This window comes from Triturus cristatus, chromosome 4_2 (genome assembly GCF_964204655.1).
Source record: "Triturus cristatus chromosome 4_2, aTriCri1.1, whole genome shotgun sequence".
NCBI classification, from domain to species: Eukaryota; Metazoa; Chordata; class Amphibia; order Caudata; family Salamandridae; genus Triturus; species Triturus cristatus.
In genome coordinates this window covers 706175098-706191748 of record NC_140586.1, presented here as the reverse complement: position 1 = coordinate 706191748, position 16651 = coordinate 706175098, and the positions used below count along the sequence as shown (strand labels likewise).

Sequence of the window (16651 nt, the reverse complement as noted above, 5' to 3'; positions counted from 1 at the left end):
TGTTTAATTATTGCCGCAGCCTTACATATACCTAGATGTTTGGTTAGGTTGGTTCAGAAGACATCTATCCAAGTGGAAATGTATGCAAGTAAGCACCTATGTAGGTTGGATGCATGGCTGATAGTGCAGTATGCTTCAGTGCAGTTGGAAACTGACATTCATGTTTGTGGAATCTTGTTTCATCAGTGAAGTAGCCCCAGTTAAGGTTGGAGTCAGGCCTCAACGCAGCAGATTCCTTTCAGAGTGATGAGAATCTGACAGGCAAACTAAAGAAATTCGAGACGTCCTCTAATGCTACATTTGTCAAAGTCGAGAACATGTAAAACAACTGAAATACAGTAAGGGTAGTAAAACACCTGCACAGTTGGAGCAATGAAGCATCAAGAAGGCGAAGTAGAAACACCTAAAAGCAGCAAGACTTTTGTTTCTTCTAGCTTGTTTGATGACACATTTTAAAAATTCACTGATCATGTCCTTTTTCACAAGGCTTTCAAACTAACTGAATGCAAAGTTGTTGAAGTGATGAGGACCATCAGATTGCTTTCAGTGGGGGTTAGTATGAGTGTACAGAGCAGTGGTACCACCCCTTTTACACCCATAGCGGATCAGCAAAAAGAGTAAGAATGAAAGTGGCTTCAAAAAGTTTTGAAATACAAGTGTCACCTATTCTTTGTGAAATGTTTAGAAACCCACAGAGGAGAACTGCATATCAGAAGGAAAGCTCAACTTGCGTAAAATATTTACTGCACACATGAAAACATGCACATAGAATGGAAACTAGAATTTATCCCAGGTTCAATGACCTAAACATATCTTGACCATATAAAAGCGAAGGGTTTCCATGTTTGAACGCTTACTGATTATATGTAGCTTTGTCTTGAATTCTGTTTTGTTGCGCACCTGTATGCAACAGAAGAGGACAGTTGTAAACATATGAGGCAGCAGTTCTCGTTTTACAGTATTATTTTGGAAATGGATTGATTAAACTACACAGGGGGCCCTCCAGTCCTGTGTGAGGAAGAAGCTTCTACGTTTCCAAAGCCTTGGATATGTTGTTTATTCTCTCTTGTAGATTTGAAATGGCAAACCTACCAACTGGCCCCATATTTTCCAATTCACTCTTTGCATGTGTAGGAAAGTAGGATCTGCTTTCATGGTCACTGCCACTTTTTGCTGGCGTCATTCTGTTTTACTGCCTACTCCAAGTGGGATCCTCTAATCAGGACGACAGTCTCTATGCTTCTTCCCTTAATTGGACATGGTGAGTACTTAGGTACACTCCAGATTGGCTACTGCTGTACCCTGATAAATCCCTAGTATATGGTACTAAGGTACACAGGGCATAGGTACACATTAGGGGTCTCCCATGTGCTGAAGCATGCTTTATGCCACCCCTGAGAGACCACTCAAATTGTGACTACAGGCTTGCCATTGCATTCTGTGTAGGCTGGTGCTAGCACCACTTATTACATATATATTTCCTTATATCTGAGGTCACTGCACTTAAAACCTATGTCACCCCTAAGTCAGGCCTATCAATCCTGAAGGCAGGGTGCTCGGTTTTAAGTGTGAGGGTGCCCTGCATGTGCAGGACACCCCTACAACCATTCTCCCGGGTTTTAAGTGCATCAGCCATTAAGATACATAGAGTGGCCATGCGTCATTACGTGATGACCAACTCTAAACTGGCTGTAACGAACCCGGTCGTGTTTGTTATCAAACATGTGGAATCATATCTCCCACACCGTAAACGGTGTGGGAGGTATGAGTCCATGCAATTTAAAGCTCCTCCAGGAGGCCCTCATTGCTCCCGGTACCAGTCTTCTAGACCCAGACAGCAAACAATGCTGCTGCCAACCAGAGACACGATTCTGCCCTGCTGCTGCTGAGCCAAGCTCGAGCAGGGGCATGCAGGACAATCGGGATCCTGTCACAGGGAGGTGTGACCACCTCCCAGACATGACTTAGTGTATTGGAACAGGGTGGGGGCGCTTGCCGGAGCCATTCAGACTGCGTGAAGGCACATTTAGTGCATACTGCTCCGGTGTGAAACTGGACAAAGGACATGGGAGTATCCTCCCCACTGTCCAGCCTATCTTCTGGGAGAGACCCCTAAATCATCCCACCCCTTTCCTTAGGGAAAAGATTCAGATCACAAACCACTTCAACCTGGGCACTCTGGACCTCACTGGACTTCGCATTGGGAACCGAGACTGCAACTGGGAAGGCTCCTGCTGCTCCTGGTCTCGTCGTTTCTGCAAGTCTGCTGCAGCGTCTGTGCCTGTGCTCAAACAGGGTTCATCACAGGGCCTGTGGACATCCCAGACACCAAAGGAATCTCCCTTGGAGTGAAGGAGGCACTCCCCTGCATCTGTAGGGACCGCAACACAGCTGACCGGTCTGCTGATCCTAGGCTCCCATGGACTCCGAAAGGCTCAGCAACACGGGTGGTGGTTCTGCAACTCCCTTGAGGCCTGCAATGTCTTCTCACCGTGTTTGAGGCCAGTATCCCTCGTCGCAACAGCTGGAACAGAACCCCTGTGCACCTTGGAGACTTGCCGTTGCCAAGGCTTGCTGACTCTCTCCTCCAGAGATCTTCAGGCTCCAAGAAGCTCCAACCTCCAGCATCTCCTGCAGCCAAGATCTTCACCTGCATCGTATCCTTTGCACCTTGGGCCTTCATCCTTTGGTGAGCTGCTCAAGGTCCTTTTACGACTCCTGTGCCTTTGGCCCGTGGGTCATTTGGCTCCAGTGGGCTCCCCTGCTTGCTCGGCCTGCTCTGACTTACCTGCTCGTGGTGAGTCACTTGGATCTTGCTGGTCCTGACACTTCACCTTTTTCTTCAACCATGTTGGTTGCCATTGACAAGGCTGGTTGGTGGCCCTGCCGGGCACTGACACTTGGCTCTTGACATCCGACGTGGGACAGCTCGTACACAGCTCCTGGTCCTCCTCTGCGTCGCCTGGTCCATACAGCTGCAACATCAAGGGCACCGTCAACTCAACTGCATCTCCAACATCAGTGGGCATTCATCTTCCGTGCCTCTTTGTCACTCCTGAGTTGCATAGACCCTGTCCCTTCTGGTTGCAGGTACCTTATCTTGAATCGACCTTTGGGTTCTTCCGGACACTTTCACCTTCTTCACCAGCGGCATCTTTGCTAAAGTCCTCCATTTTGTTCTACTGTGGTTTCCGACATCACTTCGCACCTATGCAACCGGCTTCCCTGGTGTAGGAAACCTGGTTCCTGGGGTATCCATGGGTGGGGTGGCTCTCCAACCTTCCATCTTCCACGCGGTTTCTTCAGAGTCCGCTGGGAAGGGTCCTTCTTTAAAATTCCAGCAGCAACTTACCTATTGACTAACATTGAGCAAGTGGTCATGTTCCTACTCTGCACATGGCCTCCGTGGGGTTCCTAGATACTCACCTTGAGTGGTTCCTTGGGTCCCCAGTTCTTCTACATCTTCTGGGTCCATTCTCGACTTAGGTTGTGGTTTGCATTCCACTATTTTAGTATATGGGTTGGTCTCCCTCTGAGGACCACTGTGTATTTTGTGCTGTTTACGTATTCTGTTGACAAAGTATTGTGTTTGTATCTCTGGGTAGGAGATAATATATTGTGTTAGTAAGTGTTAATAATAAATACATATGTTTGAGGCATGTGTGCTGTAGATACACATGCTTTGCATACTCTGGCCATCCAGTGTTGGGACCGGAAGTTTGCAGGTTGTTTTTCTTTGAAGAAGTCTTTCCAGTAATGAGGAAAGGTGACTCCTCCTTTCAGTAATAGTGCGCATGTGCATTGACTCTTTGTTAGATTGTTTTTTTCCGCCATTGGGTTCGGATGTGTATTGCTATGCTCCGGTTCGAAACCATTGTTCGGGTTACCCTCGGTGCACAATTCACTCTACCCTCGACAATATTATTCTCGTACACGTTTCCCTGTTCTCCAGTTAGTGAATCAATTGGGAAACACTCTATCTTCTAATCAAAATATCAGGGGCTGCCCTCTAGCCTAGACCCGTCAGTCCACCCTTCCACCGATTGAACGAACTCTATTCCAGTTCTGTTATCAGTGCAGCGCCAAGTACCCTCGCACCGACCAATCGTCTGGCTCTACGACGTGAAATGCAACATCAAAGCATTCAACACACTTCAGATGTCGGCGAAGAATCTGAGCGTGAAGCGTTTGAAGCATCGGAGGCAGAAGAAGAGGCCTTCTCTATTCCAGAGTCGGATTCTGAACTCAAGATCAATTTGGAGTCCGAAGACGTGCCTCCGGGACAGGGTGCCATGTGCCCCGAAGACCCCTTGCCCCCTAAAACCTTTTCCAAAAAAAATAATGTTACTGCACCACCTCTGCCTTCTGGCCAAGGTCGGCACCGAGACAATGTTTCCGACGCCCGGCATTCTTGCACAGCACCGAAACAAATCGTCAAGCCTTCCGGTTAGGGATCGATTCGGCCAAAATCATCTTTGGATCCAAAACCCTCCGGTTCGAAGGACGGATCTGGTTTGGAGCCGAAACACTCCGGTACAAAGAACAAACCTGGTTTGTAGCCCTAGCCCTCTGCTCCTAAAGAACCTTCCGCTCCCAAAAGCAAGTCTATTTCGGCACCAAATTCAAAGGACATCCTCTCCAAACCAGAACCAATTTTAGATGTTCTCAAAGCTAAATTGGATCCTAAACAAAAGAAGATTTATATCCATCCTTATACAGGAGATATTTCTGCTGAAACACCAGCTAAACGCACACTTTCATTCAAAGGACCCTGCAGATAAAATCCCTCTGAAGAAGAAAAAGGACATGGGTACCAGCCCTGCTTATCCTGCACCGCAATTCCCTCCACCTCCAGATTTACCAATTAGATCCCTTACACATAATACCTCCGGGATCTCCACATACACAGCTTGAAGGGGATGATATTGATGAAGAAGACGCTCATTTGCCTGTAGGCCAATGGAATGATTACACCAGTGACCCCTCCAGGGCATACTGACTCAGACCTTTAGCCTGAGTCCTTAGAAGAAGACTTTTTATTCGAAACACTTGGGTCCTCAAACAGGTCAAGTCAAACACTCCATATGCTAAAGTGCATGCAGTTGACATCTTTAAAGACCCTGTTTTGAGCACGTATTTTAACTCCCAGAGTCCATACAAAATATAAACCACCTTCATCTGATCCTGTGTTTATCAAAGGACAATTACCTCTTGACTCCCTAGTGGTGTCCAGTGCACTCAAAAGAGCTAACAAACCGCTGGTGATGCACCACCCCCAGACTAGGAATCTAAGCTTATAGATGCCTCAGGCGAACGAGTGGCTGCTCAAGCCGCTCACAACAGGCGCATCGTAAACACACAGGACCTACTAGCTATTTAGGACAGGGCACACTAGGATGAGAAGGGGCAGCTGCTCCAATATATCCCAGACTAACACAAAAGCAAAGCACAAGAGTTAGTTCAGGAGGGCAAACTCATTTCTGACTCTTCCATCAGATGTGCTCTAGATGCTGCTGACACCATGGCTAGGAAGATAAATACCAGTATTCTCCTCAGAATGCATGCATGGTTAAGGATTTTGGGGTTTAAACCGGAGGTTCAGCAATCCATTTTAAACACCCTGTTTGACAAGTAACACTTGTTTTATCCTGTCGATCAGGCTTTGGAAAAAATGAAAAAAGACACTGAAGTGGCAAAGTTCATGGGAGCGCCCCAATCCCCATCAAATAGAGGCTCCTTTCGCTGCTCCTTTACAAAGGGGGGTCCAAAACCACATCTTCAGGCAACACCCAATCCTGTCCCTCTAGAGGTTTTTTATAGCGGAAGGTATAGAGGAAACAATTCCAAAGGTAGGGGTAGAGGTGCCTCAACCAACAAGTAACTCCCTTCTCCCAACGAACAGTGACTTGCCCGCATCTCCCCTCGATTATTTAACACCTGTCGGGGGAAGACTTCAACAACTTCTCCCCATTTGGCAATCCATAACATCTGACAAATGGGTGATGGAGCTTATCCGACATGGTTATTGCCTGGAGCTTCCCACTAATCCTCCAAATGTTCCACCTCGCACTCACAAGTTGTCGTCGCACAACTTACTCAAACAAGAGGTGCAATCGCTCTTAGAAAAGGGAGCCATAGAACCAGTTCCATTACAGTACCAAGACTCGGGGGGTTTAAACTCTCTACTTCCTAATATCCATAAAGGATGGCTCCTTGAGACCAATTTTGGATCTCGCCGATTAAACCAGTTCATCCTGTCAGAACATTTCCATATGGTTACGCTTCAACAAGTGCTTACACTTCTACAGCAAGGCAATTTTATGTCCACACTAAACTTAAGACACATACTTTCACATTCCAATCCATCAAGCTCATCGAAAATATCTCAGATTTCTGATAGCAGGCGAACACTATCAGTTCAAGGTACTCCCTTTTGGAGTAACTACTGCCCCAGAGTGTTTACCAAATGTCTAGCATTGGTAGCAGCTTATCTCAGAAGACAACAAATTCACATCTTCCCTTACTTAGACGACTGGCTCATCAGGGCCAGAACACACCAACAGTGTTTAAAACACACTCAGGCCACGTTAAACTTACTACACTGATTAGGCTTCACTGTCAACATGCAAAAGTCTCATCTATATCCTTTACAAATACAATTTTATCTGGGAGCGACCCTCAACACTCACACGGCTCTAGCCTCTCCCACTGCAGTCAGAATTCTCAATATTCAAACTTTGTTATTACAGTTTCAAGCCAATCAAACCTTGCCAGCCAAGACCTTTAGGCAACTGCTAGGAATGATGGCGCCATGCATTGCAATAATGCCTCATACAAGACTACACATGCGTCCTCTAGAAGAAGGCTTAGCATGTCAGTGGAATCAGACACGGGGTCAATTAACAGATCTAGTGTTGGTAGTCAGCCGCACCCATTGCTCTCTGCAGTGGTGGAACCCACAAAACGTATTAAAAGGGTAGCCCTACATAGATCGTGCTAACAGCAGACTCAACTCTCTCAGGTTGGGGTGCCCATCTTCACAATTACACAATTTAGGGTCTCTTGGCAACAAGCACAAACGTCTCCACATCAATTATCTAGAGATTCTAGCAGTATTTCTAGCACTCAAAGCTTTTCAGTCTCATCTCATACACAAAGTTGTCCTAGTCCGCACAGACATGACAGCCATGTACTATCTACAACAACAAGGAAGGACACACTCTCTCCGGCTGTCATGCCTCTCTCCGACCATCTGGAGCTGGGAAATTCATCAAAAAAGTCTTATTCTGGCAGAATACTTTCCAGGAGTCAACAATCAAATTGCTGACCCCAGAAGGAGGCAGCACATACACAAGTGGGAAATTCACTCCCATGTTCCCCTTCCATACTTTAAAAAATGGGGATTCCCACAAATACATTTGTTCGCCACAGTGGACAACGCAAAATGCCCAAACTTCACCTCCAGTTTCCCACACGTTTGCTTCAAAGGCAATGCCCTATGGCTCAGTTGGTCTAAGATATTTGCCTTCGCTTTTCTGCCTCCCCTACTCCTTCCATTTCTGGTTCGAAAGCTCAGACGAACATCCCTCAAACGGATTATGATAGCTCCCACATGGGCCCGTCAACCATAGTACACCACACTTTTAGAACTCTCAGTAGTTCTACATCAAAAGCTGCACCTCAATTCCAGCCTTCTCACTCAGAACCATGGAGAAATCAGGCACCCAAACCCCAAGGAGCTCAAATTATTGATTTTGAAGTCATATTTTGGATATTTAAGTTTGCCACCAAACTGTATGACTATTCAAATAGCAGCAAGAAAGCCTACTACCAGCAAAATGGAAACAATTGGTTATTTATTATAATAACAACAAGATTAATCGTCTGGATGCTCCGTTCAAAACATTGTTTGTTACCTTCTGCACCAACAGCAATCTGATTTAGCTTACACATCTATTTGATTGCACCTTGCAGCAGTTGGGAGAGCAGTTTACTGTTCTGGTTTAGGGCTGGCACCGTCAAGTACTTGTTATGCTTCTCCAGACATTCAAGCAAACCTGGAGTCCTTGCCCTGCCCTGCCCTGCCTATGTAATGTGAGCTCAGGTCAATCCTCATTGCACTTTCTATTCTTTTGTGGTTTTTATTCTATGCACACAAAGCTCTTTGTTCTCCCCCTGATAAAGCGGCGCAATATTACACACTTTAGGGCAGCATTTACTATGCTGCTTCAGCTCAGTGAGGATGAATCAGTAGTTCATACACATGTTTTTGTGAGAACTGCTGTACGAGCCCGTATTTCAATAAATGTCATTGTAATTACTTACGTATTTTAAGAACTGTCTTATTTATTTATACGTTTTATTGCATACTTTTTATGTGTTTTTATTGCGTATGTCTTAACTTTTGTAGATACTTTTTGTACCTGAATAAAGAATTGAATTACTGACTTAATTATCAAGCTTTTAATATAAGAATGCTTTTTTTCTGTCCCTGGACTGAAATAATGGCAGTTTCGGGATAGTGCTGCTTAAAAAGAAAAATCCAATTTTATATGCTAACTTTTAACTGAATTTTCTCCTTAGGTGCCTTCTGGTGTATTTGGTTACCAACCTGACACATTCAAGAAATTTTTGGCAATGTACTTACACGGCGCAATGTAAACTTCGTAGCTACTGGGAAGAAAACACAACTCTGTACAAATCGCCATTTATAGCTTTCTTCTTACTCCTGCCTTCACTTTGTTCACTGGAAACGAATCTTAAGTATTTATTATTTGGACAGATGAGTAAATCCGACATGTTATGTGGCAGATGGTGTCCAGGAAATATTTGTGATAATAAAATGTTGTAAATATAATATGTCTCTATTGGGTGAGGAACATTTCTTTGTTTGTCTTGTTCTCTTAATCACTTATTTCAACCTGTACCATTTGTCTCCCCACTCACCTCTCAATCACTGTTCATAAAGTGTTGAAATTGAACACAAGACCTACAAATGAAATACAACAAAGCCTCATTAACAAGTGACTTGGCCTTTAAAAGACCTGTGAAGTACTTGGGTGCGGTGGCTGTTTGTGTTCGGCTGTTTGTGTTCCAGGGAAGCTGACTCAGCGCCGGGTGAGGTGACGGACAGGGGAGGGGGGGGGGGGGGGGCGGGCAGCAGCTAGTGAGAGCAGCAGGTGAGTTTAAAGCTGGAGGAAGACAGAGTGCGGCAGAGGGAGGGAAAGAGGGAGAGGGGGAAGACAGAGCAGGAGACAGGGAGGGAGAGACAGCGAGAGAGAGAGACAGACAAGCTGGGAGAGGGAGGGAGACAGAGGGAGAGAGGGGGACAGAGGGAGAACAGATGGAGAGGGAGGGAGACAGAGATGGACAGAGACAGCGAGAAAAGGGAGAAAAAATGATTGAGAAAGAGGGAGAGAGAAAGAGAGAGGGAGGGAGAGAGTGAGGGAAGGAGAGAGAGGGAGAGAGAGGGAGGGAGACAGAGGGAGGGAGAGAGAGGGAAGGAGGGAGACAGGGGGAGGGAGGGAGGGAGGGAGACAGAGAGGGAGGGAAACAAACACAGTGAGTGAGGCAGAGGGAGAGAGAGAGAGAGAGGAAGAGAGACAGGGAGAGGAAGAGAGACAGGGAGAGGGAGGGAGACAGGGAGAGAGGGAGACAAACAAAGTGAGTGAGACAGGGAGGGAGGGAGACAGAGAGAGAGAGAGGGAGGCAGACAGAGAGAGGGAGGAAGACAGAGAGGGAGGGAGGGAGACAGAGGGAGGGAGGAAGAAAGAGAGAGGGAGACAGAGGGAGGGAGACACAGAGGGAGGGAGACACAGAGGGAGGGAGACAGAGGGAGGGAGACAGAGGGAGGGAGACAGAGGGAGGGAGAGGGAGGGATGGAGGGGGGGACTGAGACAGAGAGGGAGGGAGGGAGACAGAGACTGAGGGAGGGAGAGAGAGAGAAAGGGAGACAGAGGGAGAGAGAGAGAAATAGATAGAGAGAGAGGGAGACAGAGAGAGGGAGAGTGATAGAGGGAGGGAGGGAGACAGATAGATAGATAGATAGATAGATAGATAGATAGATAGATAGATAGATAGATAGATAGATAGATAGATATGTGTGAATGCCGGGTCAGGTGGCTCAGTGGACGAAGGCGTCTGCTGCAGGGGCCTGTGTTCAACCTCATGGTCACAGTTTTTTTTTGTTGCTCTAGCCCCGCCCTCTCCCCCACTACCCCCGCCCCCACCGGTGCGGCCCTCGGCCACAAACCACACTGTAAATTTGGCCCCCGAGAGAAAGTTTGTGAGTACCCCTGACCTACACTAACAACTGGGACTCACATCCCTGAAAGGTTTCCAACTAAAAGTGTATCTTTGTGTTTGGCCTGGAGCGAAATATTTGGTTTTAATTGTTCACACTGCAAAGTAAAATCCAGATTATAGATGATAAAGTAGTCAAAAGTCATCTGAAATATAACAAGAAATAAATCAAGACTTCAGTCTTCGGCCATCACATGCCTCCTTGTAATGTCTTCAGAATGGAAGGGCCAATAAAATGCAGTAATGCTATTATACTCTCCCATTGAAATTAACATGTACTCAACCTAGGGATAGAGTACTAATTTGTGCACTGACTTTAAAAAAACAAAAAAAAACATTTTATTACTTTTTCAATTTTCAACCCATCAATTACAGCTTATTGCAGTTATACACAATAATGCATTACATTGAAATCACCGTACAGTGTACGTGGATCATCTTATACAGGAAGTGTATAGTATATGAACACAACTATCCCATCTTGTGCACTGACTTTTACTGAATTCATTTGTATTTTCCAAACTGACTAATGTACTAATAGGTATGTTCACAAAGTACCGAATCTTAGTCAGTCACAATTTGTCACTGTGACTGTGATTGCTTTTCAAATGCAGCAATCATTTTTTTTATGCCACTTGTTTCCTTGAGGGAAAATGGAATGTGTTTTAAAAAAAAACAATTGTTTAAAAAAAAAGTTGTTTTCCTCCCACAGGAGTAAGCAATGGTCCCTTGTGCTACTACCTAATCCCCCCTACCCCCCAAAAAAACATAAGCATTCACAAACGGGAAGGAATGCCTTTGGTACCCCTTTCAGTTTGCTGGTGGATTACCGCTACCTTTGTGAAGTTGGTAAAATATTCATGTTTTGTGACTGAAGTTTGGTCACAAAAGAAAATATGTATCATATGGAATCGGATTTGGAAGGGACACCCTATACATGCCCCCTCCAAATACTGATTCGGTATGATTTCCTCAATCCATTTAATGACAGTAAACCTTTTCTAAATCGTTAAATGGAGTTATTTAATGTATTTAAAAAAGGATTTTATCATTCACAAACCCTCTTGTTTACCGAATTAGAGAGTTTTGGAACTCTAAAAACCTGTCTACATCTGGCCTCTAGTCCTAAATGTTCGACAGTAAGTTTATAAATGCCTTTCAGGCACAGTGAAGATCCATTGTCTATCCTGGTCGAGTGTACAGTGACATGGAGAAGAAGAACCTTGCAGTTGGGCCCACATGATGATGGTTTTTAATTGCCTCTCTAGGATGCAAAATGAAATCGCCACATCTTGAGAGATTGACTGCTGAATGGGGATATAGTGGCACGAGGGCCTCCGTTTGTAAAGTCCGAGGAGGAGCTCTGGGAATCTCGGAGTATGGTTTCCTTTAATGCAGGAAGATTGCAGGAAAGGTTTGAAGAGGGCAGGAGTATATCAGTAAGCAATTGATTCACTGTCTGACAATAAGCCTCTCACAATGAAGCCTCAACTCTCTTGTGAGGCAGATCTTTTCAGCTCTAAGGTATACTCCCCTCCGCTCATTGTTCACTTGGAGGCACGTTGAAATTTCAGCTAACGGTTGTTTCAGAAGAATGTGCTCTGAAGTCATTTGTAAAGGATGGCAAGACAAATAATAACGGTACAAATTTTGACCTACAAACAGATGCATCTGTACTACTAAAGATTTGTGCAATTTGTGAATGGAACCCTACATGTCTACTAAAGATAGACACGTAGAGTTCCATTCACAAGTTACATTTTGTCTTGTTTAAATTACTACTCAGAAGTAGTACTCTTGTAATACACAATGTAATTCACAAACCTACTTCAGTTTCTGTGCATAGGTCTCTGCCACAGGGTCAGAGATCTCTGCACACAGATATACATTTTTGCAGTAAATGTGGGTTGGCCAAGGGAGAGTGGCAGGAAAATTAGGATACTTACTACTAAATGTTTGGGGATTAGGGATCAATCAATCAATCAGGGATTTATATAGCACGCTACTCACCCGTGAGGGTCTCAGGGCGCTGTATATGGGGATGTTTAAGAGAGTTTGGGTGGAATGTGCTAATACAAAACACACACCTACAAAAGAGTAAGAATAGCTAATCACAGAATACACTTCTAAAGTACGCCAGCCCTAATGTAAATGTACTCCAGTCCAACCATGGTGTAAGTCGAGAACCACAAATGGCCAATCACTAGTAATGCAATGCACTTCCATAGAAATCAGTAGAGTCTGAAAATTAAAATAACACCCATAGAAACTAATGATTTAAAACCTATGTAATCATGTTTTCAAAATTGAATAATCTTAATTTACAAATAAAAGTTCATAAAATAGTTTTAAAATGTTTTACATTTATTAAATATATAACTTGTAACCAAGTTTACTAAATAATAAATAACACTTCAAATAAACAGTCAACTTTATTTAATTTCCTACACTATTCTACAGCAAGATTTCCTGCGAACTAGGTAAATCGTAACATACAGTCAGTGTTGGTAGTAACTTAACAGTTCTAAATGCAACTGTAGGAGGCTCCACCCCCTCATTTGAATGGGTGGAGACATGCAAGTCTACATTAGAGATCTTCGAACATTTTTATGCAGAGACGAGTCAAAATATTTCAGGCGTAAGGACCCCCTCCTGACAAACATTTCTAGAACCTGGTACTCCTAATTATCGTCAACCATAAACGTCCTCAATTCCCACGGCAAATCATTTTCACGGTGGAGAAATAATATTAAACGGTGTTTAGCATACCAAAGGTTTGTGGGTGACTGTGGTGCAGTGTCGGAGGCTAACCACACAGTTCGAACAAAAAGACTCCAAAAAGAATTACCTAGAAATGCACAATGGTACTTTATTTTCCAAACATCCTTTGACAAAATTTATTTGGATAATAGCACCTTTCTGAACAAATATGATGGGTGTTCCTGTTTTTCTCCAAAGAGACAGTCCGTCTGTGGTTGCACCTCATTAGTACCAGTTTAACACCCAAATATATTGATAAGCAACAAAAAGTTGACAAGTCGAGTTTTGCAAAGGGTCTTCAACTGTGCTGCAACACGTGTTGCTGCTTTTTAGTAACGTTTGAACCTGTTAACTATAAACTTTTTTTTTTGTTAAAATCAACAGATTATGTGGCAAATCTATAACTGCAAAAATCACCGCAGCCACACAATCGCATAATCCGAGGGGCCTTTGGTATAATTACTGTAATGCATAGGCTGCAACATTCGTGCACGGCATTCGAGGAGAACCGTGCTAAAATTTCATGGGATGCTGACAGCTTGGCTTTTACAGCTGCATGGAACTGGAGGTTGCTGGACAACATTCAGCCTAATTAAAACATACCATTTACAATAATTAATGATGAACTGTAAGGTCTAAGCAGGATGCTTTCTTTAATTCCAGGGGAAAAGTGGTCCTTTAATTTTCTTTTACACTGTTTTTCTAAAAAGGTTTTTGGTTTTAACATTTTGAAAACAAACACTTCTATTGTAGCTAAAACTGACTCCTTGTTATATTAGTTTGCTGCTGTTGCCTTCAGTCATGATTGGGGGGCTGGAGTGCCCTGAGCGTCTGAACATGGGTACGGAGTCAAAGGCGTGGCTAAAAACAAAATATTTTGTATGTTTTTTAGGTCTTTCACCGTCAATTAGCTACATATAAAATAAAAGGCAGCTTAAATGAAAAATAAATACATTTGTTATTCAGTATGAAATGCACTATTGTACATTATGAAACCTCTATTTGTTAATGTAGTGTCAAGATCTGTGTGTAACTAGAGAGCCACAGAATTAAATCTTGGTTGATGCAGTGGAGAACATTGACTTGTGAATTTTTAGTGCTATGAGGTCACAGCCTGTGACAGAAGCACTGTGAATATGCAAGTCATTATTTTTTACTGGCATTACACACAGTGTAAGATAAACCCTTACAAATAGCCCAAAATGGTGTACTATAAAACGGTGCTTCCAAAATATAGTTGTTAGTAATCCTCAGCCCGTGTGTAATGCAATAATTTTACATGACTGTCCCTTCAACACCTCCTCAGGGATAGTAAGTGATATGTAACTAGAGTCACAATTAAAAGCCTGCACTTCAGAGATCAGTTGTCCATTTAGAAACACCTTTTCTAGTAGGATCTTTCAGTACATGGATACTTTTTGTGAAAATGTATTTGAATATGAGACTGGAGAACCCCAACGTTCTTACTGTAAGCTCCCATAAAATGCATCCAGACTACTGATCTGCTGATAAAAAGTCAGCTACAGGAAAGTCAGAATAGGACTTTGGAATATGCCTGCCAGGTAAGTGACAATTTACAGCAGCAATCTGTGATGCATATTACTGGGTGGAACCCTCTCTATGGTCCCCTATTGTCGCGGTCCGAAGCCCCTTCCGTAGCCACGAAAGGAGGGAAATGCAGACTGGGGGTTAGGAGGGGTAGCTGAGAGGCCCAAGGACTTGGCCGTAGCCGGCAAGTCCTTAAAGTGCTCCAGCACCGAATCCGGCTTGTCTCCGAAGAGACGTGCCATCGAAGGGCATGTCCATGAGGGAAGCTTGGACATCCCCCTGCCCCCCGAAAAGCCAGACATTCTCAGACAGACGTGGTGTCGGAGGACGATTGTCAACTAAACCACTCTGCCGAGTGAGTCAGTCGTATCCAGTCCACAGTGTATAGTGAACTTTTCTTCTTCTTTCCTGTCTGACTGCTTGGGAGAAGATGGCCTGGGCCTCCTCCTGGACCTGTAGCAGCAATTGCGCAACCGTGTCCCACAGCGTCTAGTGGTAATGGCCCAAAAAGCTTACCGTGATTACCGACCGCAATGCAAGGCTGGTGGAAGAAAACATTTTCTTTTTCCATGCTGTCCAGCCTCTTGGATTTCCTGTCCGGGGGAGTGACAGGGAACGTGCCATGGGAAGTGGAGGCTTGGACCATCAAGCTCTCCACTGTTGGGTAAGGAAATTTGGGTCCCCTGGAATGGAGCGGGTGGTGGTGGCAGGTAATCCTCCTATTCACAGGAGCCCCTGTGCTGGGTTTGGACCAGCTCCCCAGAAGGATGTCAATGAGGGCTTAGGTGAACGGGAGTAGGGGTTCAGAGGAGAAGATTCCTGTTTAAAGCATGTCTGTCATGATATTGGCCTTGACTGCCACTGAGGGCAACTGAAGGTTGAGGATCTCTGCCGCCTTCGCTTGCTCCTCCATAGCCATGGTAGGGGGAGAAAGCATGCTGGGTTCTGGACATGTATCTAATCCGCTGGCATCACACAGTTCCTCACACCAGTTCACATCGTGATCATAAGGCTGGTTTTCTAAAGGGTCCAGCGTCCCCACCCCTTCCTCCCGAGGACTAGCACTTGGAATAGAGCTCAGGCTTTGACCTAAGATACAGGGGTGCCTCTTGGCGCCGGAATTGGTGTCTGGCTCCTGTTGGATTCAAGCATCACAAGAGGGCTGATGCTGCAGGTGGGAGCTGGCATCGCCAGGAGCATAGGGACCGGTGCCGGGGAAGGTCAGGATGGCATGACCGGCGTTGGTCTAGATCTATGACCTATCTATGGGGGCCCATCAGGGAGGAGGTGTTCAAGACATTGTGCATATGTATACGTCTGCCGAAATATAGTCTTGGTAGAAGCTCGGCGCCATTTTATAAAACCTATATGTTATAGATATAATTTACATAAAACTAATGAAATGACTGATTTAATTAGCTTACCACCAAATTATTTATTTTTTCATTTTTTATTAAGCCACAAGGTAAAAAAAAAAAAATACATCACAATTTCATAGTTTACATCACTCAATTAATAACGGGTAACAGTTTACCTTAAAGCACTCTAGCCTTACTATCCAATTTTTCATATGGGGTGCAATAATAAAAGGAAAGAAAAAAAGAAAATAAGAAGAGGAACAAAAATGCACAGCACAAGAAAAAAAATGAACAAACTAGTTACAATTCTTCCTTCAAAGAATCATATCAATCCCTGAAGGAAGGCCAGTTCCTCTCGTTTTTTATTATGGCAACTCATACCCGAGTCGGTTGCTCCTCATATCTTTAGTTAAGCCACTTGATCATGGTTGCTCAAATCTTACACCCTTTCTCCCTTGCGCACCAGCCCTTGTTCTTATACAAAGCCATTTCCTGAACATGTATACTTAGACGGTGGAGCCATGCTATGTACTCGGGAGGTTCGGAATCCTTCCATGCCGTGGCTATCGATAGCCTAACTACTGCTATTGTAATTAATTCAAAATCTCTTTGTGATGTTGATAGCTGAGCTCGGTTATCATATCAAAGTAACATCGGTGGGCTGAGAGCAATCACACGGTTGG

General features: G+C 44.3%; 1 protein-coding gene across 1 annotated transcript in view; it reads left to right on the top strand.

The window, feature by feature from the left end:
• MRPL37 (mitochondrial ribosomal protein L37) overlaps nucleotides 1–8859 on the top strand; it is a 102964-nt gene extending 94105 nt beyond the window's left edge. The window contains exon 7 of the mRNA XM_085602564.1: nucleotides 8584–8859. Within this exon, the coding sequence (XP_085458690.1) occupies nucleotides 8584–8661 (78 nt within the window). The 3' untranslated portion in view covers nucleotides 8662–8859. The remainder of the gene's footprint in view (nucleotides 1–8583) is intronic.
• Nucleotides 8860–16651: the final 7792 nt, after the last annotated feature.